The 26,138-nt window shown below is 37.2% G+C and overlaps 1 protein-coding gene across 1 annotated transcript in view; it reads right to left on the minus strand.

Annotated features, from left to right (window-relative positions):
- Positions 1-25,929, minus strand: part of CNTN4 (contactin 4) — a 326,783-nt gene extending 300,854 nt beyond the window's left edge. Inside the window, exons 1-2 of the mRNA XM_060163881.1 lie at positions 25,808-25,929; positions 18,780-18,955 (exon numbers count right to left, since the gene is read on the minus strand). Of these exons, the coding sequence (XP_060019864.1) occupies positions 18,780-18,955; positions 25,808-25,884 (253 nt within the window). The 5' untranslated portion in view covers positions 25,885-25,929. The remainder of the gene's footprint in view (positions 1-18,779; positions 18,956-25,807) is intronic.
- Positions 25,930-26,138: the final 209 nt, after the last annotated feature.

A 26,138-nucleotide genomic window follows, 5' to 3' on the forward strand; every position in this document is an offset into this window, starting at 1 on the left:
TACTCACTCCACAGTTGTACAATGGGGATGATGATGATGATAAATCATACTTCATGGGGCTTTTGTAGTGACAAAAGTTAATCATAGATTTGAAAGTGCTTTCTAAACAGTAAAATAGTATAGACAATTTAGCTATTATTTTTCCAAGGCATAACAGTGGTGGCTTAGATTATCAAGGAGAAAGTGAAGCAAGCCATTGACGAAAGGACCAAGACATATTCTGTGGAGTGACAGTTTCCTTGGCTTTACCGTCTTCAGTGTCAAGACAAAACAGGGAAAATCATCAGGATTATTTTGGAGGCAACCAGAGGACAAGCTCCTCCACATTCATTTCCTCAGCTCTCTACAGCTGGCTAAACGAGACAGTGCCAGCAAACCAGTAAACACCGCACTGATTTTCTTTTTTTTATAAACACAATTTCAGCTAAAAGACATTTCATAGTTAATGAATTGAATACTGAGCCAATTAGCCAGATCACCTACTTGCTAGCTGTAGCAACATTGATTTTGTGGAAATATTAATTATCTAAAACAAGATTTCCTGCTTAACCTTCAGAACAAGCTTAAAATGCACTATTTTACATCACTGCCAAGGTTAAGAGGAAGATGCTTATGATGTGATGATAATTTATATTCCTGGAGTTACCGTTCATTTTAGAGGCATCAAGGCCACCTGGTCAAATGAAGGATACATGTGTGATGCTTAATTTCCAGCAGGAAATGGCAATGACAGGCAAGGTGATAAATATGAAGGCTCCACAGATGTAATACATTCGTTCATCTCTAAGTGCCACTCTTTGCCCAAATTACCTACATTTCAGCGATTTAAAAACCTCAACTCATGTAACATTTGTACACAAATGTTTTCTAGCTTCAACATTTGGTTGGCAAACAGTAAATGACATCACACATCTACTGCTATGTAATGATATTTTAAGTGCTTCCCTCTAACCAATTAAAGAAAAAATGCAAAAATAATAAGAGTGAAAGCTATTTAATTTAAGAGCTTTTACTGAGTGCCTGCTTCCTGTGGAGCACTGTATTACATGCTGGGCTATCAGGATAGAGAAGCTACAGAGCTGCCACCAGTAAACTCATATTCAAGACTTTGCTCCTTCTCATTATTAGGACGTTGGTCACAGAGCAAATCAGAGAAAGAAAGGGGATCAGAACCCAGTGTCTGGGACTCCAAGTTTGGTCCTCTCAGGTAGGAGCATTTCTTCAATGGGCCTTGCATTTTCCACCATGAAGTATTCCATGGACTAATTATTATCTCTATTATCTGCCAACGGGACCACTAAATGAATATTTTAAAAAACAGCTCACTGGGCTTCCCTGGTGGCACAGTGGTTGAGAGTCCGCCTGCCGATGCAGGGGACATGGGTTCGTGCCCCGGTCCGGGAAGATCCCACATGCCGCGGAGGGGCTGGGCCCGTGAGCCATGGTCACTGAGCCTGCGCGTCTGGAGCCTGTGCTCCGCAACGGGAGAGGCCGCAACAGTGAGAGGCCCGCGTACCGCAAAAAAAACCCAAAAAACAAAAAAACTGCTCACTTACAAAAGGTAATAAACAGCACTCCTAGAAACTTCATGTTTTTTTTTTTTTTTTAGAATACACTAACTAGGCCCTGATTAGCTGTGGCAAACAGTGGGTCTATTTTATAAACCAAGCACATGACAGCTGTTCATCAGGAGTGGTCATAACAGCCCTGTGATCAAAAAGTTACATGCAAAAAAAAAAAAAAAAAAAAAAAAGTTACATGCACACCTGACAGCAAAGGAAATAAAGTCTTTGGGAGATCTCCTCTCTCCTCCTGCAGAACAACATCCCTTCCCAAAAGCAAAGCACGTTTATCTTTGTCTCTGAGGTTTTTTTTGCATGTACAGTGTTGAAATGTCAAGGTTGCTAATCCCTACTAGCATCTCTTTGGGACCCCTGCTTCCATGTAGAGTAACTTACTAGTCTGCTTATCCAACAAAAATGTACTGAACAAAGCAAGGCACTGGTAAACTTTCTAGTGGGGTTGATGAGCAATAGACAAACTGGTAGATACAATTATAGACTCTTATTAGGGAAAATGTAAAGAAAATCAATAGGATATTGAAAAGATAGGACTGAGGAAAGCCACTTTAGCCAGCATGGCAAAGGTAGTTGATATCAGGATTTTGCACCAAAAAAACAAAAATGACCCTTATTGTGACTGTGGACTTTAACTCTGTTTGGAAGAAGTGGTGACAAGAGATGCCTTGTACCATCTCATGGGGGGTTAGGAAGGGGAGGGGGAGTAAGATTTATTGCTACAGACAGGAGATAAAATTCTGGGAGGTTCTTACTTTCCATTGCCCAAATCCCTAACCTCATGAAACGTTTTCTCTTTTGCTGGTGGTTTGTCCTTTCCAGCACCCAGTATTGTTACTTTCTCCGTCTAGGGGCACAGTGCTGTTGTTGAAAGAATAGGCACTAAATATTTGTTTTGATCAGGTTTAAATTTAACACACGCTTGTTTACTTCTTGGCTAATGAAGGAGGAATTACTGAAGAAGGAATGGGGTTTCTCCAGGTGGCACTTGCCTTATAAATCTATGGGATGACCTCTGAGGGTACCTGTTTACTAGAGACAAAGACAGGCAGAAAGACAGAGGACCTTCTATACATCTATTCACAGATATAAAAACTCTGTGTGACATAACGACACTTAATGACATCTAATCATATTTAATTGACAATAATTTAAAATTATTAAGTGAAATTAAAACCACAAATGAGACTATTAGAGCAGAACCTGATCAGCCATCAACGTCATGAAAACAAATAGCTTCACTTTTCTCCTCTACACCAGAAACTTTGCAGATATTTCCTAATTCTTCAAACAACCAAGTGAGGCAGGGAAACCAGAAAGAACATCAGCGGCATCAGCTGAGCTCTGTTCTCGAGCTACTATCATGACTTCCTTAGCAACTTCAATCTTATTCTCTCATCCTTTGCAGAAATTTGGTGTTGAAAAATAAGACTAGTGATACTGAAATCCTGAACTGCACTCAGTGCGGTCTCTTACTGGCCAAAGAACAAAGCACAACTTCACCTTTTCACCCACGGATGCAAGTGGAGGTTGGTTAACAATATGACATCCAGAAAAAAAAGAGTCTGGCTCTTTTATTAGTATCACACTCCAAACTCAGTTTGGAGTTTCTTGGCAAATTGTTTCCTCTGATGGAGATGCATTTTCACTGCAGTAGAAATATAAGAGCGACAGTATGGCGTAGTGATGAATCAGGCAAGTATTGAAGTCAAATGACCTGGAATCTGCTCCTGGCCTTTCAACTTCCTAGTTGAGTGGACTTTGGCTAGTCATTTAACTTTTTCATACCTCTGCTCTCTCCTTTGTAAAATGGGAATATCGAGAGTACCAGTGTCTAGAGTTGAGACAGGATTAAAAGACAATTCATATTTGGCTGCCTGGAACATGCAAATCAGGTAAGAATTGTTAGCTCCTGTTGTTATTATAGGTGGTTGGTTGGGGATGTGTGAACTGATGATTGGACTTACAGAAAGCTCCCACTGTACTGAACATGATGTAGATTTCAAGGCACTGAGCATGTTTTACAGAAGCACATATATGAGAATTTTGCTGATCTTTAGCCAGTAAACAGATATACTTCAAGGTCTTGAGGTAAAATGCAGAATAAATAAATAATCTTCACTCTACTCACTCCTTATCACCATCTTCTACTCTGCTGTATTCACCTCTTTCTGCTCTGTGTACTCCAGCCATACAGGTGCGTCTTCTTTGATTCCCCTAAATGTGCCACATTCTATTCTACCACAGTGCCTTTGCACATCCTGTATTTTCTGTCTGGAAAATGCTTCCTCTTGAGTCCTTACATATCCTTCAGATCTCAATTAGAGTCCCTTCCTCAGGGGAAATTACCATCTGTCTATGTTCTATGTCTATGTCAAAGTACCAAAACCATTTTTTTTCCCATTTACCTCAGTGGATGATTACATACTTCTTGTGTAATTACTTGATGAACACCCCCTGCCCCCTGTTAGAATGTGAACTCTAAGAAGAGGGACTGGGTCCTGTTTTCTTTCCTTTCTCAGCAAAGAGTGGATACTCCGAAAAAATTCTGAACTAATGAACACCATATACAGCCTGTGTATTCTCCTCTGCTGAAATGCCTTGCTCTTTTCTCCGTACCCCTCCATTTTGCCTCTCCTTGAACAACAATCTAACCAACTACCTTATAAACAAACACCACTTTCAGGCCATCGCTCCATTCCCTCTCCGCTGCTGCTTATTCTGTCCTTTGTTCCTTAGAAATCAAGACTTCAACCTTCCTAATACTCACCACACTTGAGGTTACTTCTCCAGTATCTGTTTTCCCTGCTGGATGTAAGTTTCATATTTGTCTAGTGCATTGATGTGCTCCTGATCATCTAACACAGCACTTACTGCCTAGTTGGTATTCGTTAAGTATTTATGGAAAGAAAGAAAAACAAACACGCAAAGGAAGTCTCCACACTGAATATTGAGAACTCAGTTTTTTGCAACACATGTACTTGGATGATGTGGTGGTACTTCCCAAAGGTACTTAATTTTTCAAATATGCAGGAGGATTAATAATTTCCTAATAGTATAAATAATTACTTAGCAGAAATCTCAGGTTGTGACTACTGAGGTTGAATTATATACAGGATCAATGGTTGTTTAGAGTATAATGAAGCTTAGTATCTTAGAGAGACCAATTGCTAACTGTTTCTGAAACCTTAGAACATCTTCCATGTTTAATGCTCAGTAAAATGTAAAAACGTGAATACAGTTGGATTTGGAGGGTGTACACCGACCAGTGAGAGGGCCAGACAAAACCACCCTAGTACCGGAGCATTTGCAGATGAAGTACCGGAGCACTTGTAGACAAAGAAGATAAGAAAGCACAGCACTCATGTATCTATGTACATTCTGTACATGAACAGGTAAAGGCATGTTGATAAACATACAAATTATATTTCCCTGGCATATTTCATTCTCACAATTTTAAAATACTATCATTATGCTTCTTCTGAGGACACTGGTGTTGAGAGGAGTGTGGAAACTTTCTCAAGGTCACACAGCCTTTCGGTGGTAGATACAGAGAATGTCAGCTCCAAAGGCAACGTGGGGGTTGTAAGGTCTAAGCAAATTTAGGAGAAATCACTTATTATAAATTACTCTAGTGGAGATAAGAAAACTGACATTTCAAAATAAACGCTGGGTCAGTAGTATTCTCTGTTCTGAGAAAACCCACTAAGGACCGTTTAACGTGTGCAAATATACACCAATTACCTCCACACAGTTTTTGGAAGAGTTAGAAGTGGAGATGCGCTGGCCAATGTTAAATGGTCTGGTTGCTTATTCAGTAGTTATCCTAGGACTTCGATGCCTTAGCGAAAACTATTTCTCTGTGGATTTAGAGTTTGCCTGGCCTGTAAGATAGTGATTGCTCGTAAGAAATTGCAAGCATTCTTCCTTGAGAGGTTGACGAAAACAGAACTAAGACTCTGAGGAGTAAGAAAAAAAATGAGTTCTTCCTCAAATTTGAGGAAACAGTAAATTAGGTTGTCAAGGCTCCAAATGTGATGTTATTTAAGATTACACAGCTCAAAATTTATCAATTTTAAATTTTATATAACACAACCAAAGGCAATATGCTTTGCTTACAGGAAAGTAAGATGGAGTCTACAGTTAATATGATATATGCATTATATTTCTTTGACCTTATGATGCTATCAATGTATACTTTTGATTGCAAAACTTGCTACAAAGCTACAGTAAACAACACAGTGTGGTACTGGATAAGAACAGACATATAGATCAATGGGGTAGAAATTAACTCTTATACTTAGAGTCAATTGATTTTTGACAAGAGTGCATGACCATTCAATGGAAAAAGAATCATTTTTTCATTAACGGTTCTGGGACAAACAGATATCCGCATGCAAAAGAATACATTTGAAAAAATTTAAAAAGAATCAAGTTGGATCCCAACTTCAACATATCCAAAAATTAACTCAAGATGGATCACAGGCCTAAACTCAAGAGCTAAAACTACAAAACATTTTATTAGAAAACATAGGAGTAAATTTTTGTGACTCTGGATTAAGCAATGGTTTCTTAGATATGACATCAACAGCACATGTAACATTGTATATATGTGCCACATCTTCTTTATCAATTCATCTGTCGATGGACACTTGGGTTGCTTCCATGTCCTGGCTATTGTAAACAGAGCTGCAATGAACATTGTGGTACATGACTCTTTTTAAATTATGGTTTTCTCAGGGTATAAGCCCAGTAGTGGGATTGCTGGGTCGTATGGTAGTTCCATTTTTAGTTTTTTGAGGACCCTCCATACTGTTCTCCATAGTGGCTGTATCAATTTACATTCCCACCAACAGTGCAAGAGGGTTCCCTTTTCTCCACACCCTCTCCAACATTTATTGCCTGTAGATATTTTGATGATGGCCATTCTGACCAGTGTGATTGTGAATACCCTATGGTAACATATATATATGGAATCTAAAAAAAAAAAAAAAAAAAAGGTTCTGAAGAACCTAGGGGCAGGACAGGAATAAAGACGCAGCCGTAGAGAATGGACTTGAGGACACGGGGAGGGGGAAGGGTAAACTGGGACAAAGTGAGAGAGTGGCATGGACATATATACACTACCAAATGTAAAATCGATAGCTAGTGGGAAGCAGCCACATAGCACAGGGAGATCAGCTTGGTGCTTTGTGTCCACTTAGAGGGGTGGGATAGGGAGGGTGGGAGGGAGGGAGACGCAAGAGCGAGGAGATATGGGGATGTACGTATATGCATAGCTGATTGACTCTGTTATACAGCAGAAACTAACACACCACTGTAAAGCAATTATACTCCAATAAAGACATTAAAACAACAAAAAAAGCACATGTAACAAAAGAAAAATTAGATAAATTGACTTCATCAAAATGAAAACCTTTGTAGTCGAAATGACGTCGTTAAGGAACTGAAAAGACAACATATAGAACTGGAGAAAGTATTTGCAAATCATGTATCTGATAAGGAACTTGTACCCAGTATATATAAAGTAATGTTACAGCACAATAATGGAAAGCCAAATAACCCAATTAAGAAACAGGCATAAGATGTGAATATATATATCTCCAAAGACAATATTACCAATAGTCAGTAAACACATAAAAAGTTGTTCAATATCATTAGCCCTTAGAGAAATGCAAATTAAAACCAGAGTAAGATATCACTTCACACCCACTATGACAGCTAAAATAAAAAAGACAGGCAATAACAAGTGTTGGTAAGGATATGCAGAGATTGGGACCCTCATACACTGTTAGTAGATTGTAAACGGACACAGCCAATTTAGAAAATAGTTTGGCAGCCGCTCAAAATGTTAACATAACGTTACCATTCGACCTAGCAATTCCACTCCTAGGAAGATAACTGAAAGAAATAAAAACATGTGTCCACATTGAAAAATCTGTAAATCAACGTTTGCAGCAGCATTACTCAGAACAGCCAAAGAGTGGAAACAACCCAAATGTCCAACAACTGATGAATGGACAAACAAAATGGTCTTTTTCCATACAATGGCCTATTATTTGGCCATATAAAGAAATGAAGTACTGTTACACGCGACAACATAGATGAACCCTGCTAACATCATGCTAAGTGAAATAAGGCACAAAAGGCCACGTACTGCATGATACCACTTATACAAAATGGCCAGAATGGGCAAAGTCATAGAGACAGAAATTAGGTTACTGGTTGTCCAGTGCTGGGCGGAATGAAGAATGACTGTTAACGAGTACAGGGATTCTTTTTAAGATGATGAAACTGCTCTGAAACTAGACAGTGGTGATGGTTATACAACTTTGTGAACAGGTTAAAAACTAACTAAATTGTACATCTTAAACTGTTGAATTATATAGTATGTGACATATCTTAATAAAATTGTTACTGAAAAAAGATGGTACTGGAAGTCAGAGGCAACGCTTTAACGAATTTTGTTTTTAAAAGAGAAACACTAAAAAAAAAGTACTCAGGTCAGGGAAATAGACTATTTTAGAGGAAACAGTACCTCATAGGGTAGTAAAGGCCAAGGCACTTCTGTTTCTCTTATATTTTTACATGGGCTGATTCATATTTTCATTCAGCTTAATTTATTCCACAAGGATTTATTCAGCACCTATTCATAAGTACCTGTCCTCTGGGTGGTAACGTTTGAATACAATAGGAGAAAGCAATCGCTGAACTTAAAATTAAGAAAATCCATTTGTTGACTCCCTCACATCCCCTAACCCCTATTAAATAAATCTGTGCTGCTTAAAAGATAGTCTATAAGGCATAATTAAACTAAACTTTATGAGGTCAAGCTAACAGACTGCTCACAGCACAAGACTGCATTGAATTTGGGGTGGGAGAGAAGTAAATGCTATGAAAAAAAAAATTTGAAAGGCTAAAGATATACAACAATGCAGATATTTCGCAGCAGATCAACACTGTAAATATCATTAGTGTGTACCCTAAATACACATATCAGGAATAGATTACTGACGGGCAACACCATTCGTAAAGGGTTTAGCGGCTAGTACAGAATTGCATCTCTGGTAAAATATCTAACAGAATAACTTAGCTCTTGGAAAAACAGACACACTCACACACACTCACACACACATGAACTCACACACACATGCACACACACCTTATCATGATGCTCCTGAGTTTGAGATTTAACCTCTGAACCCTAAAGCATTTGTTCTCTCCAGGGACCACATATTACAGCTGTGAAGTAAAAACCAGCCAGCGTGGTGCATAAAATACATGTCCACTAGGAGCCAACTGGCTTGTTCTGATTAGAGGCTACTTAGTGAAAGGTGCTGATTGGGAAGGCAGCAGAATCGGGCCCTTGATAGCACAGGGGCTTCCTTCTGCAGCCAGAAATGTCATAACACGAATCGTAACAATGCATGAGAGACCACAGTAGAACTGTTACAGACACAGGTTGGTCAGATACTCTAAATGTGATAATAGCTAGTTTCTAGGACTTTAGAGTGCCAGACAAAAAGGTCAAATTCAGGGAAAATGACCTAGAAAAAAAAAAGTCCAGAGAGAGGGTCTAGGGGCCAAAATCACTTCAAATCATTACACTATGGAGAAAGGGTCAATTCCACCTATTTTATACCGGGCTATTCCAAGAGATGGGCAGAAATGTGCTGGCAAAAAGAAAAGCTTACTCTGAACTTCTGCAGAGTACTATCTTTTTCCAGTATTTCATCAAATCATACTACACAAAGATTAAAACCCCTTTTATGCTCCCCAGAGGAAAATACAAAGCGTGACACAAAACTTGCCCAGATTATTCCACATTTAATCAAGGCCGTCCCTCTCAATACTTTGCTTCCTAATACAGTTCAGTTACAAAAGTACCTGACCTCGGTCTCACTCCTAGGTGGTTTTATTTTTTCCTTGATGAAGGTGGTCAGGAAAGAAAAGATCTACTAGTTTCCTACCATGGCCATAAACAAGTTACCACAAATTTGGTGGCTTTAAACAAAAGAAACCTATTCTCTCACATTTTGAAAGCTATTAGTCTGAAATCAAGGTGTCGGCAGGGCTGTGTTCACCGCCAAGGCTCTAATCCTCCCTGGGCTCTTCCAGCTTACGATGGCCATTGGCAATCGTTGGTGCCCCTTGGCTTCTTCTCTCCAACCTCTGCCTCCATGGTCACAGTGCCTTCTCCTCTGTGTGTCTCCTCTTTTGTCTCTTGAAAAGTCCTTGCCATGGAAGGCAGCTATGCTAACCACGATACCACCAAGGCCTCGGCAAGGATCTTGCCATGGGATTTAGGGTCCAAATGCTTAACTCTGGATGATCTCAAGATCTTTAATTTAATTACATCTCTAAAGACCCGTTTTTCCAATTTGTTCCACAACTGCGTTTTCACTCATCATTCATTGCCTCTTGGTATAATGCAATTTTCCAAAGCGTTTTCCATTTTTGCCAACAAAGTCTTCCCAATGACAGGTTCTAGGTGCATGTATCTTGTACTAAATTATTATTCTAACCACTACAGGTGGTCAATTAGATTCTGAATTTGAACCATAATCTCTCACATAAAAACTCTTGAAAAAGAATGCGATACGATGAGAGTGTTCTCTAGGTCGACACCTTCTCCCATGCAAAAACTGCTGCCTCTTTCAACTAACTGGTGACACCTAACTGATGGTAGACCAAATCTTCAAACTTACAGCGCAGTGATGGTCAGATTTGATCCTCATTGTCTAAAAACTAAACTTGCAAAACAATCAAACAAAATTCTTTTAATATTTAGTGACTGATTTATTCCAACAATAAAACAGAAAGGGATGACATTTTAGTAACATTACTTTAAAAAAAAAAGATACGAAGTGTTAATTGTTTTTAACTTGGTGATTTCTTTTAAAGCCCTGACTCATCAAGCCTGTATAAACACCTATCTGGTCCTGGTTGCCAATTTTAATGCGTACTGTATTCTTAAGAATGCTCCTGAATTTTAAAAAATTCTCTATACTTCATTGACTTAGTCATAAACTACTCTTTGTCAGACCGCAAACTGGACTGCAGGATGACTGAAGGAAATATACCTAATAAACGGATAGCTACAATTAACTAGCATCTGTACATTACAGGTTTTGTGGAAGAGACAGAAAAAAAAAATACAAGTGAGAATAATGCTGTGTACTTGTGAATTTCAACTCTTTGTACCACATCTCACAACTGCCCACACCACTAAGAACCAACAGCACACCTATGTACTAACCAGTGCTGCATTATGAAATTTTCAACAGACACCAATTGTCACCATTCTTTTTAGTACTATGGTAAGTAGCAGACAATACCTACTAAAAACATTATTTCAGAAACTCAGCACGTTTGGGTTTGAATTCTTCTAACTATTCAAATGAGAAAATTTTAATTCTTTCATGGAGGATCAAAGCCCTTCATTGATAAATGTTAGCAGCTTTGCAATTCAAATACTTCTTAGTTGATCAAGTTTTAATTCATCTAAATATTCACAAATTATTTATCCAAACAGTCGTCCACCAACATTTTATTGCTCAGAAACAAAAGTCTGCCTATTTAAGCAGCTGGCCTTCCTAATTAAAAATCAGTCAAGTCAGTCCTGAGTTTGGCCATCTATCAAACTCCCAGTTATTGTTCTGATTGCACATTTTATTCTTTGGCTATGAAAGATAAACTAAACATTAAAAGCAATGAACATTGGAAATTTACTGCGAATAACTGCAATGATCAAGACTCAAAAACCAGGTTGCTGGGCTTCCCTGGTGGCGTAGTGGTTGACAGTCCACCAGCCGATGCGGGGGACACGGGTTCGTGCCCCGGTCCAGGAAGATCCCACATGCCGCGGAGCAGCTGGGCCCGTGAGCCATGGCCGCTGAGCCTGCGCATCCGGAGCCTGTGCTCCACAACGGGAGAGGCCACAACAGTGAGAGGCCCGCGTACCGCAAAAACAACAACAACAACAACAACAACAACAACAACAAAAACAGATTGACAAAAGCCCCAGTTGGAGTACAGTAAAACATTCTAAACTTAATATATTAATCTTTATTACCATCATCACAATTGTCAGAGGGCACCTAAGTTAAGGAGAACTCAGACAAGGCTTACTTTAGTACCCATAAGAAAGATCTTTTTCAATGATGTTATCTGATCAGCTACTGTTCATCAATGTGATATTTTCACCATAAAAACTGTTGACTGCACATAACTGATAAACCAAAATTAATCTCAGAATGGATTGGTTTATTGAGTTCTCTCTCTCTCTCTCTCTCTCTATATATATATAGAGAGAGAGAGAGAGAGGTCATAGAAGGCCAATATGGGGTGGTTTTTGCACCTAAGGTTCCCTTTCATTTATCATCTTCATCCTTCTTTTTTCTTCCTTTTCCTCTTCTATTCCCTTCCTCATAATACAAGCTCAGGAGGTACACATGCAGGGTTTGAATAGAGTGTACCAATCTAGTTTCTTTTCCCACCTCATGCGAGGTACCAACAGAGATCAGCATATCCATCACTTCCTTCAAAAGAACACCACCTCGCCCACAGCCAAGACCATGCCAGTTTCCCTACAGCAGGCAGGCGACTTGATTTTGTTAAGTGATTTAATTTGACCGTAAGCAATTTGGAGGTACTTATGTATGAATTATAGTCATCCCCAGCAGGAGATGAGTAGTATTAAGTCTTCTGTTTTGAAGATCTGAACTGTTATAAAACAGCCGAACTTCTTCCAGGAAGAAGGCCCCAAACAATGTTTATGAAGCAATCAGTTTGACAGGCTAAAATCTGAGAGTTATTGGATTAGTCTCTTGGAAGCCCTTCTTAACAATCTACATTTAAAGTACATCTTTTTTCACAGGTGGGGGAGGAATAATACAGGAGTAAAAAAACTTATAATAACATGTCATTTACTGCTTGGGGATAGAAAGTTTGCCAACTCACAGTTATTTATCATAAAATATCAATATTCAGAATGTTTTACAACCTACTAGCAATAAACTGGAAATCTGCATATTAACTTTTAGAGCAGAAATATTGTTATTAATTATTCTCATTATGGAACCTGAAACCAATTATATTAAAATTCGAGCCACAAATGTATGCATAATTGTGGTACACAACATTATGGTTTTAGATATTAACAGCAAATCAACATTATGACAGCATCAGGAAGCCTATAACTAAAAAATTAAAAACAAACTAATGATGGATGTACTATATGAAAGGTTATAAACACACTGAAAAATCCAAGTTTGTGTCTACAAAAGAAACATTTTATTAATCACCCAAATCTATAGTTTGAACATGAATTCCACAAGGAAAGTGTAGTTTTAGCTGTCATGAGGGAACTATGCATGTCAAATGCCATGTGATGAGCATCTGCTCGAAAGTCAGGTAGCCAGATTCCTATGCTGGGTCCTCTCCCTTCCACTGCACCCTCGGTGAAAATTATCTCATTTCACTAATCTGCAGATTCTTTACCTACGAAAGAAAAATAATGACTATACTTCCTTGGGTTATGTTGAGAACTAAATGGGATAACGCTTCCAAAATGCTTAGCCTCATCTCTGACCTAGAGTAATCAAATCATAATAAAAATTATAACAACAGCTAACAGTTATTAGCCCCTAATGTGTGCCAGACAATGATCTAGGAATTTTAGGCAATATTAATTTATGTGATCTTCACAATAAAGGAGGTAGAGTTATTAACCCTATTTTATGGATAAAGAAACTGAGGCAGAGAGAAGAACCTTGTCCCAGGTCACAGGGTTACAGGATAAATTGAATTTCAACCCAGGGAACCTAACTCCAGGGCTTGTGCCCTTACCCCATATACCTAAGTGTTTAATAAATGTTAGTTATTATTCTTATTTTAAAAAGACAGAAAAAGGAGGGGAAAAGAGGGGAAGAGAAGAAAAGACAGAAGGAAAATACAGAAGCAGCTTTTTCATCATTTTCTCATGCTAGGAATTATTCTGGGCTTTTGCATATGCTTTATAATTTAATCTTCATAACACCCTAAGGCGGAAGTATGGTTATCCCCAGGGCTCTGATGAGATGTCTCAGTTCTAGCAACATTATAAGACACATAAAGTGGAATGGAGCAATGGACAACATTCCATTCTATCTAAACTTAGGCAATATAGTATCTCAGTTTCTCAAGCCCACTTTCACAAATTTTTAAAACAGTGACTTGGGTATTTTATAAGCGTGTAAGTGTAGATTACAACTTACTTAAAAAAATCCACATCTATATGTCAGTGAACAAAATTGCCTTGTTGCCTAATTGTGTAAGGTGATTCTCAAGCAGATTTGGATTGGGATGCTTGGCGGGGAAGTAGGTAGGTAGGGTGACAGAGCTGTAGCGCTTCATTCTGTATAGACACAGCCTCTGAAAAAATCCCCACCATGAAGCAGTGAAAGTAATGAACTGAAATTCCTTCTACTCCTGGCCTTATCTTCTGATTCAGGTACCTACGTAAGTTAAAGAACATTCAACTTGCTTTACCCCTTGTGAGAAGGGGAGGTTAAAGGAAAGCTATTCCTAAACACTTCATTGAAACTATATATACTCTCGCGCCAGGTTTTCAGGATACAAGTAAACTTTGATGGCATGTTTTAACATATGATGCCCCAACACATACGCTTATCTGGAAGTAGGATGGCAATTGTCTTCTACACAAACTCAAGGTGGAAATATTTGCATCTACCTCTGAAGCACTCCCAAAGGACTGCCAGAAAGTCCTTAAATGCAGTGGTTCAACTCATACCCCACACATGGCCTGGTGACTTTAACATCCAATCCTTATAACTTATTCATTTATTCAACATTATTGCAAGTTTACTAAATGCCAGGCGCTGGGTAGACCCCGGTAAATTAATCAATCAAGTTTGCTAGCCCAAGGTGAAACAGTAGGACTAGATGGTAGAAGGGGCATTGGTAGTCTACTATTAGAAACAGGCTAAATGACAGAAAGAGAAGTGATTGACCCTGGCTTAATATTGCAAGGGTACTGAAAACAAAATGTGCTCCAAATTACATTACAGTACTCTATGCTCATGAAAATGTCCACACCTTATCAAGAGTGACTTCAATTATGCTCTGCCTGTTTAATCAAGGAAAGTTTTCTGTCCTAAGAAAAGCGGGGGTTCTTAGAGGCATCATCTCCATTAATTAGATTCTTTGCTTATGTGAATTAATTCATTTTTAAATGCTAAATACAAGAGATTATCAAATTCTGTCTACAAAAGCAGTATGAAAATATTTTTAAATAAATCATAAATGATGTCTACCTTATCAAATTATCGTGTGGATAAAGTTACAGAAGGTATACAAATGAGATTTGAAGGTGTAACATGTTAGATAAAGATGAAGGGATTTTTTTTCTTATAAATCAAAGTGAGTCTAACACAGGCACAAATCAAGGTGTGCTGGATAGGAGCTGGAGCTGCCACTCCTTGGTTCTCACTTATTAATTATGTAAATAACAAGTAATTCAGTAACTTCAATCTTCAATTTAATTTTTTTTTATTTTAAGATACAGGCCAGGAAACCTTTAAGGTCCGTTTCAGCCATAAGATCATATGATTAAAAATGAAGAAATATTCTTACTTGCGTATTATAGTTCAGTAAGTATGGTCAAAAGGCAACATCTTTTTCCCTCAATGATTATGAAAATGCTTGGGAGAAAGCAATTACTCGGTAACATTTAAAAGATGTCATTGTCATGCTCCACCTTATATCAATGAAGAAAAACATTTTATACTAACCAATTAAAAATGATTTTTGAATAGAGGCAATGTCTTTTAATTTTTTTTTTTAATTTAAAAAGGATAGAAAAGAAAGGTCTAGAAACTATATGTTAATGATCAAAGTGCTAGACTCTGGAAAATGACTAGAATAGAAAGGGTGCAGGTTTACCAAAAAAAATACATCCTCCCCCAAAATAACTTTATACATATATTTTCTTTGTTGTGTCACTGAATAGGCAATTAATAAAGCAATTTGTTTATTCCTACATATAAATTATTCTAGACTCTGGAGATATAAGGATGGACAAGATAGCCTCACCTCTCTTACAACTTAGATTCTATCATAGAAGTCAAATAATGAGAAAAAAGAAATACACAAAATCATTCCAGATCATAGTGAGTCCTAATGATTGAAAACGATGTTGTTATGTAGAAAAGTAGAGGGCAACAAAAAGGTAGGCAGAAGACAGGAGAAGAAATGGAAGGAACTGCTTCTTAGGTTAGACATGGTGAAATGGAAACTTTCTCTTAGGAGGTCACACCTAAATTGAGAACTAAGGATCATAGGAAGTGAGCGTGTGAAAGATCAGGAGAAAAGCAAATAAGGCAGAGGGAGTGAAAGCATCAAGGACTGGTGCAAAAGATAGTTTGTCATTTTTGAGAAATGAAAAGAAGACCACGGTAATGAATTTGAGATTTAGTCTAAGTGCAGTAGAAGGCATAAAGCGGGAAAGTAGAATGGTCTCATTTACATGTTTAAAAGATTACTCTGGCTGTTTTATGATAAATGGTTAAGGAAGATCTAGACAAGATTCACAGAGACCAGGTACAAGCGGAAGTTGTAGAAATTGTCCATCTTGATTTCAGCAAGGCATCTGGCAAAGATTCTCATTACTCTAAGAACAAGTAGGAGATACTGAGGTTCAAGTATAGTATGTATGGGTAAATGTGTAGCTAATTGAACATGAGTAGGTGAAGGGTATTGATTTATAAATTTAATCTCATTTTATTGGACATTCTCTACTGGCAGGCTGCCCTGTCCTGGTCAACATTTTGTATCAATTATTTGAATGGACACACGCTTATCACATTTTCTGCTGACACTGAAGTAAAAGGATCAATATGTCAGATTTAAAAAAAAAGGTTTAAAACAATTTCAGCTGTGATGGAACAAAGGGTCACAACACAGAAGGTGAATTTAATAGGAGTAAATATAAAATTCTGGATTTAGGTATTAAAATAACACAATTGGGTAGCTCTGGATTAACAGCCATTCATGAAAAATCAATCCTCTAATTTTATATGAAAAAAGTTGAAATATGAGACTGAGGTTTTAAAAAAAAGTAAATATCAATGTCAGCCCCATTCATCAAAAGAGAAGCTCACATCGTGGGATACTACTGTTCCCACTGTCCTCTGCAAAGTCAAGGCACACGCATAGAGTTGGGTACAGACATTTCTACAGGGTCACAGTTTAATAGATAATTGAATAAAATTGTGTTGTGAAGAAGATGGTTGTGGATTGAGTACCTGGAGAAGAAAAGAATTATGGGACAAGGGACATGAATATATTTTCATGTGTCTGAACCTAACCTGAATCATAGAGTAAGCACTGGGAGTGAAGGTGATACAGATTTAGATACTTAGCCCAATTTTAAGGAAGAGATATTGTGCTTGATTTTGTGTTTTTGAACAAGTACAGCAACCACAGGTCAGGATGCTTTGTGATGAAAAGGTGAGCTCTCTATCTTCAGAATTTTTCAAGCTGAATGCTTATCAACTGACGATTCTGAGGGTGGCAGGATGTTAGGCATAAGAAGTGCGATAAGCAGGGTGGATTCCAAACTCAGGCACCTCAACCACAGAACGAGTGGTAGAGCTTTTACTTTGGCTAAACTATTCTATTTAAATGACTATCCCTGCATATGAGATTCTATCATTCCAATATTTTTAGTAGTAGAAATGCCTGGACTTCTACAAAAGGAGAGCCTTAAAAGTTAGTAATTTGTTTTTTAAATGTCATAAATTAGAAAAGCAAAAGGTTGTTAATGCTATGTGAATCTCTTTTCTGTTCCTGTTATTGTTACCGTTTTTAAAAAAAATTTCCTACACTGTGAAATCCAAAAATCAATGAAGTACAAGAGTAACTGAATACAGAGATTTCCCTACTCTGAGAGTCTATGATTATTTTCTAAAATGAATCCAACAAAATCTATCTGTTAAAAATATAGATACCACATTTGTGTTAAACCAAAAGAAATAAACACTTTGGTTCTGTAGCACTCAATCAGACATATCCTCCTATTTTTCTGCTCACCTTAGATTATTTGGAAGACTACTGCAGAAGACATTCACAAAGAAAATAAGCCTGGTATCCCATATATACCTAATACTTAGAAAATTCATTTCTCAACTCATCAAAATGCCACCAAACAGCAATAAGAAATTAAGTACTGAATATTAGGTATATTTGATGAGTTTCTGGAGAGGATTTTGTTAACGAGAATATCCTACAGCGTTACTGCCAACAGACTTTGTAATTAGGAAAGCTTCGACATTCATGCACTGCTATATGAGTTGGGATTTTACACAAGGAAATACATAATCATAGGCAAATACATAAACCCTTAAAAATACCGCTGAACATCAATCCTTCAAGGTGTCTATACTCAATGTGTACTCACTGCTCTTGCCTGTGGATTTTATTTTCAACTTGCGATCTCTAAATTCCACTATCTTTCACATGCTCATGAACTTTCATTAGCTGATAATCCTAAAAGATTGCAATTTGCTTTTTAAATGTTCTAAACCACAAATATAAAAGGTAAAGCTTTGATTGCCTTTACTTTTTGTTTTTTGCAGTTGCTTTTAAATTTTTCCTTTTCCTTCAAATAAGAAAAAGTATTAGAGAATTATAGGATTAAGAGACTACCAAGCTTTTTTCTTTTCCAACTGTGAGCTTTATGACCAAATCGCTTGTCACATGGACTATTAACTTACTGGTAATTCAACTGCTTGCTTATACATATTCACTTTAAAATGTGTGTGTGTGTGTGTGTGTGTGTGTGTGTGTGTGTGTGTGTGTGTGTGTGTGTGTACGTGCGTGTAATTTGTTGTACATGTAAACTTATACGTGTATAAATTTGAGTGTATGTGAATTTATGTGTATAGAGCATCATATAACCAAATTATCTTATAGTCAAACTATCTCAACCCTTATAAAAGCAGAAGGATACATCTTCCCATTCAGATTTACAGTTTACCCTACAATGAAAGATATTTTGCAAATATGAAAGAAGGGTAAAGAAGATCAACATGAAAATGTAAAATCTGTTTGGTGTTTTAAGATAAACTGTTTTAAAGGCTGATTGGTACAAGGCACAAAAACTCAAAGTCACATTTGCAGCAGGATATAATTGCTACTTACAAGCAAACTGAAGCTTTGCTTCTCTGCTAACAATTGTTCCAAATGAGTTTGTTGCTCTGCACTGGTACGTTCCAGCGTCTTGGGTTTTATTGGGGTTATTGATCAACAAGCTGCCTTCAACAACACTGTAGCGGAAATCCATACCAATGTCAACATCTGTTCCATTTAACTTCCACCTATAGTATAAAAATGCCAGTAGATAAAGCCTTGTAATATTAATCAATAATTCTGAGTTGTCTAAAATACATAAAAACTATGAATCGCATGAAATATCATCTGTGACTGTTTTTTAACCATGGTAAAAAAAAAAATTAGAAAAGCTCTACCCAGCAATGGTGCCAACATAGATGCATACACATGCTTTAAAAGAGCACGTCCTTTTAAAGTAAACAAGATATTAAAATTTTAACACTTGTTTTTGTGACTACTTACAATGCTACAGACACTTCCCTTTTTTTTTGGAAAGAATACACCATTTTCCGGTAGATTGCTGAGTATTTGATGAAATTGCAGAGTTGCTTTGATTTGGTCCTTAATATGACTGAAATGGCTGACTACAAAGCAGAGGAATTCCATTGATCTAGAGTTATCTTAGGAACCAAACTAGCCTTCAACAGGGATCACTTTGAAGATCTCCTTAGCTACCAGCACTCAAACATCAATCAACCAGCCCAATAAACTGTAGATCAGGCCATTAGGTAACAGACACAAAGAGTGTTTTCTTGCTTTTCTGTTTGTTTACTTGGATCATCTGTGTATCTGAGTATAGGGCCTGGCCCAATAAATTAGTTTTAGTGGGACTCACACATTTAAACAGAAAAGCTTTAGTAACAAGATCTCCTTTTTTTTTTTTTTTAAACAGCCAATAACATTCCAGAGAGACCTTATTTTAACCAAACTGCATTTCAGTAAGTTGTTTTAATACGTACAAACTTTTGAACTAATACAAAACAATGATTATCTTTTTTTCTCTTCCTTCCCCACAATCCTACATAAAATATCAGGTAATGGATACAGCATAGTCGGAGTATCTGAATTATCAACTGTCTCCTAGTAGCGTTCACACTGGGAGGCCAAAAATAAGGCAACACTAGACCATAAAGGAAATTGATTGGAAGCAATAACGGGAGTAAAGAATGAGAAACAGTGATCTTATTTCCTTCAAACGGTAAAAAAAAAACACTCTTTAAACGTGTGCGTGTATATACATACTCATTGTGTATCCTCTTATAACATTCGGGGGCACTAGGGCTGGTATGCATAATGTAAAAGCATTGAAATGAAAAAAATGAAGGCCAGTTAGTTTCAAGATTTTGGATACTGGGTATCATCAGAAACATGTTTAAAGAATGAGTGCTTTCTTTCCACCAAGACGTCCGTCTCTCATACTTCAAAGTCAATCTTAAACTACACCTCTTCTCATGAAGTCTTCCTCAGTATTCCTAGTCAAGATAAATCAAAGCTTCCCCCAAGCTCCTACAGAATTCTCCTTACTTGTTTAGGTGGGAATTCTGCCTTCACCATAGATAATTTGCCTATATCACTTTCGTAGTCTCCCTTTAGTAACCTAGAACTTGACACTCAGTGTGCTCAATAAAGGTTTGTGGTATTTCACTAAATATTTTACTTCTTGGCTGGATATTTTAGCTTTGAGCATACACAATTTAAGAAGCATCCTAGCCCACCACAGCACAGCAGTGTACATTTGTTCACGTCTATGTCTTTGAAAGGTGAAAATACGGAAACGTGAGGCGTGGGAAAGGTGGGCCAGGTCAGGAAATGGGACATAGCTCTTTAAGTGTCTTTTGATAAGAAGATGGGTGTTAGAAACTGACATTGTTCTTAAGCTTGACACTAATTCTCTCTGTGTTCTGACACAGACAAGAAAGTAATATGCAATAAAAAGAGAACGACTGGGTTACGTCCTAGCAGGTCTATATGCTCATGAATCTCCAGGGCTGACTGCCTGCCCTAGACAATTTTTTGAGTCAGCTGGTCACATCTCTGTCATAACTCTCACTTCAAATGAGAGTCGAGCAATTTAATATGACAAGTGTAAGAACTCAAAGAGGAAACTGGAATCTAATGTGAGCTGCAAGCAGAGAGCGGAATTTAGGAATGGGATCACGTGAGCCTTTTTAGAAAAGTCTTCGTAGGGATAATGAGAACACCTCTGTGGGTTTGTCTACACTCGTCATCTCAAGCAGAATGCTCTGCAGAAAGTCCATTACTCTACTTTATTACCTGCTTTTACATACGAATAGCAAAGGAAAAGGGAATATTTAGAAAATAAGGCGCTTGTTGTGAAACGCAGGTGAGTCTCCATTACACAGCACTATACCAAGTTTTATTGCGATGCAGTCACTGTTCATTCCAACTGAATGTGGACTGCGTTGAATTCCTTATTCTATACTGAAACACTCTTGAAAATATTCACAATTCATTTTCAATGTTTGAGGAGTCTTTTAAGAACTGGTAATATAGAGGCGATGCTCATTTGACACAAAGAGATTTTCCCAAGGGCCAGGACATGGGTGAGTCTTGTAAGCTGATTTCTGAATTATTCAGGGAATCACAATCCCATTCTCTCCAGAGAGTGAGGTTGTGCACAACCAAATACTGACACTGTGAAGCTCTGTAAGGTACCATTTTTCAGACCTTGCTGGGAAGCTGTCTATAGCATGTGTTGTAGCAAAACCCTCTCTCTTTGTTCCCTGTTTCAGCTTGGCACCGAAGAAGGGGCAGGACCTTTCTGACCTGAAATTTGTTGTCTGCAAACCAAGCTGAATACAAACTTCACAGCAAAAGTATTTCCACCAAGTACTTGACCATTCTTTCCATAAGGAAATGGAGGCTGACAGCCATCAGTACTGTCACATGTCCTTCCGGAACTTTAATACAAGGAAAGTGGGCACAAGTCAAAACTTCTTAAGTTTTTCTGGGTCTGGGTCAATCCTTTCAAAATTGAGGGGCAGGAAACAATGAAAAGAGAAGGCTCCGTTCAGGGAATAAACACAAAGAAGAGAGGTCAGTCGGGGCATCTGAGGGAAAACCTAATGGCCAAGATCCCCATGAAGAACTCACCTTGAATTTCTCCTAGGGGTTCCTCCCCTCAAAGTCAGCCTGAAGACTGAAAAAGTTCAGCCAGACAGATGTTTGAAAATACCTGATCTCTCCATTCTTTCTCTTGTTCTTTCCTCCTACAAAAGGGAGTTTTTAGCTCCCAGGTACCAATCAGCTATTTCGTCACAGAGAAACTACCAAAAGTATATACAGGAAAGTGAAGTACACTGCAACCAACTGCTAGTGCATTTGATTAAAAGTTTTCTTCTCAGCTTTTCCTGGCAATCTTTAAAAACATAATAGGTTTCTGTTCCTCTGCTTGTTTTAAATAACAAAGCAAGCCCCTATATCTAGAAACACAATGTTACAAAAGCAATGTTAATTAAAGGTCAGAGTTTGGGGAAAAACAAAGCAGCAACCTGCCAAATTCTGCTGCAAAATTTCTTCTCATTTGTGGCTAACATCTGAACTTATACTTGGCGATGTATTAAAAACTGGGGCCATTTAACTCATCATTTATGTATGTAGCAACCTTTGCCTCTTGCATTTATTCATTTATTTATTTTAGTACGTAAAGCATTTAAAAATGTTTGATTTAGCCTTGAATTCAACATATTATAGGGAGAACAGCTACTTATTCTGATTTATCCAGGACATTGCTGGGTTTACACCTGTCCTCCTGGAATAATTATTAACAGTGGCCTTTTCCTCTCAGAAGTGTGCTGGTTTGGATGATAAATTACATGTTCACCCTAATTATATGGTCCATTAGAGAGTTTTTTTTGTTTTTCTTTCTGGAATGTACTTCTTTTTTTTTGTCCCTATGACAAAAGGTCATTAGCCCTCCAAATTCACTTAAATCTCTCCTTTCCTGTGAAACTTTCTCTGATACCTTCCCTCTCTATCCTGAAGCAGACTTTCTTTCCTCCAGAATGCCCTAGAACTTGGACATCCTTTATTCACACTTCCAGCATAGCCCTGTACTTCCACCTCCAGGCACTGACCCCCAAAGCACACTATTTGAATATGTAGTTTATTAAGCTTTGAATACCTCAAACCTAGGATGGAACATTGCAGCTGCTTTAATGTAGTGGTTTAAACATCTTTCCTAGAGGATGTATTTTTCAGAATCCTAATATATACCCTAGTTCAAAGCAGACCTACCATGATGGAATCTTGGTTAGAAACTCTATAATAACTCACCCCAGGTAATTCCTGAGTCAACTCCTTGGACCCTGGAATTCACGGTTTGGAAAACACTGGGGGGGTCTGATGAATAATGCTATGTTTGATGAATGAATGGGCACACAAACTAAATTCTAAAACAATTTCCACTAGGTTAATACTACCATCCTGTATGGGATGTCCCTTGCCCTCTGCCAATTTGAAAACTATCAATACCTACCTCGGTTCAAATTCCACTTCTGTGCCCCCCCGGGTGACTCCAATTTCTTCCTCCCCTAAACTATGACACATGTGCCATATACTCTTTTGGTCTTCATATACCACTACACATTGGTTATTAGCTTAAGGTTTTCATCATTAAATCTGAATAGAGGTAAAATAATATTTATAATATGTATGTAAATTATATAAAGGATCCCGAGACAATAAAGATCTGTGTTTAAGAAAAGGAATATTATTACTCTTGAAGTCTCCTATTTCCATTTTGTTTCCAATCACTCTTATCTCAATGGTTTATTATAATCTTGAATTTTGGCTTTTTCATTCCTTTGATTTTATGATTTTATCATGTATGTTAGTATCCTTAAACAACTACTCCATCTTACTGCCTTTGAACTTAGTAAATACGGGATTATAAACTTTGCATTCTTCTATGACTTGCTTTGTCTACTCAAAGTTACGTTCCTGTGACCCATCGTGTTTTTGTAGCTATAATTCATTCATTTTCACTGTTGCAGGGGGTTACCGTGTATGAATATGCCAGGTTATATTTATGTATGTTATTTGTATTACGTTAAATTTGCTCTTCTAAATTTCTGTCAATTTGGTGGGTTTGAAAGAGTGTGTCGTTTTAGTTTTAATTTGTATATTTTAATATACACTGATAATCTCTTTATATGATTAATGGATATCTGATATTCTTTTCTAAGAAGTATCTGATCAAGTCTTTTGGAAATGTTTTTATTAGGTTACTTGTTTTTTACTTTTTGATTTGTGGAAATTCTTTAAATAGTTTACATATTAATCCTTTGCAAATAATATGTATTAAACATGTCTTCTCCCAGTTGGAAGCTTATAATTTTACCCATCCCAGTATATTCTGCTAAACAGAAATTCTTAATTTTAGTGAAGTTAAATATTTTCTTCTATGATTTGTGCTTATTTGTCATTATTGAAAAGTTTTTTCTTCCCTCCAAAGTCATAAATATGTATGCCTATTTCCTTTTAAAAGTTTTGTAAATTTCCCATGTTGGTCTTCTATTCACTTGGATTTGATCTTTGTGTACCCTGTGAGGTAGGGATCTAACTTCATTCCATTTTTTTTAAACACATGGATAATCCACTGTGCAGTATATATCTTCTCAATTTATTTCTAATATTGTCATGACTTTTAACTTTTCTTTTTTAATCTTCACAATACAGTATTGTTTTTATTATTTTTATTGTTTAGTGCAATTGATTTTTACGTGGAAATATTAACCTTTACCATTTGTGTTACTTATCATTCTTTCTTATATCTAAGACAGTATACCTGGGATCATTTTTATTCTGCTTAAAGTATATCTTTCAGCATTTTCTTTAGTAAGGATCTGCCGGCGTCAAACTTCAGTTTCTGTCTGTCTGAAAACACATTTACTTTCTTCTCCTTTTTAAAAAGTACTTCTGCCATAAAAAAATTTGACAGCTAATTTCTCTCAGCATATTGAAGATTCTGTCTTCTGTCTTGATTTTTTTGTTGCTATCGAGAAGTCAGCTGTTGGTTTAATTGTCATCTCTTTGAAGGTTAGCTGTGTTACAACTTTGGCCTACTTTTATGATCATGTCTTAGGGTTGGTGTTTTGCTGTTTCTCCATGATAATTCTAGACAGGGCTTTACTTTTATTTGCACTGCTTGAAATTCACTGGGCTTACTTAGTCTGTGGCTTTGAATGTTTAATTAGCTTTGGGAAATTCTTAGACTTTCTTTAAATATTGCCTCTGCCTCATTTTTTTTTCCTTTCCTTATGGAACTCTGATTAGATATGTGTAAACGTTTTCTCTTAATCTCTTTTTTCTCTGTCTCTCTCTCTCATATTTGGATAAAGAGGAACACCTCTTTATCCATTTCTGCTGCTTTTAGACGATTTCTTCAGATATATCTTGCACTTTACTAATTCTCCTTTCAGCTGCGTCTCATCTGTTATTAAAACCACTTAACACCAAGGTTTGAAACAGGCAATTACTTTTGCTTTTAAGTCCTTTGGGAGGCAAGGTTACTTCTTATTACATTCATCCTAAGAATGTAGCCCTTGGGTCCCGGGTCTATTCTGGAAGGTGTTCGCATGTTAGACTCTCCTTCTGGTTGAGTCTAGGCTTTGTCTTGTGACCCCAGTCCCCTGTGAAACTGCAAAATCCAAAGTTGCAGTTCACATAGTTCTTCAAGGTGAAAATTGCTTTCAGTGTTCAGTTTTCTTCTCTGGGTTCAAAACCCACTTACTAAGTATTTCTTTCTTTCCTGCCAGTTTATTGATGCATTTTTAAAAAGGTGTTTTAAAAAAATATGTTGTTAAGTAATGTTAAGGCTTTCAGTGAGATAGTCAATCAGGATATTTAATTCTTGGTACTGCCAGAAACAGAAGCTGGGTACTAAACTTTTCAGGAGCACGAGCATCTCTTGAGCATCTCAGGATATCCAACGATGCCTATCTAAAAGCTCTTTCTGTAATCAGCACTCCATAAGTATTTGTTGTTTAATAACAGAAAGTATATGCGTGAGAACACATGCTTTTAAGTTAACAAACCTGATATGAGGTTTTGGATTCCCTTTAACTTCACAAGTGAGCTTCACTTTTTTCTCCTCAGAGTCCAAAGGGAACATTACATGACTTGGTTCTTGAATGAAAATTGGGCCATGCAGTGTGTAGTCATCTGAAATAAGAAGAGAAAATGTCCAAAAATGAACATCTTCCAAATAGGGACAATGACAGGAAATAACAACAAAATGAAAATAAAAGAGGTAAACTAACAAAAAAAAATAGTAATACACAACAGATTCGTTCCAGCCTCTGGATGAAATTTCCCATTGAAGAATAATCTTTGGAATTATGAAGTGGACATATGGACTCTCCTATT

This window comes from Lagenorhynchus albirostris, chromosome 10 (assembly GCF_949774975.1).
Source record: "Lagenorhynchus albirostris chromosome 10, mLagAlb1.1, whole genome shotgun sequence".
Lineage (NCBI taxonomy): Eukaryota > Metazoa > Chordata > Mammalia > Artiodactyla > Delphinidae > Lagenorhynchus > Lagenorhynchus albirostris.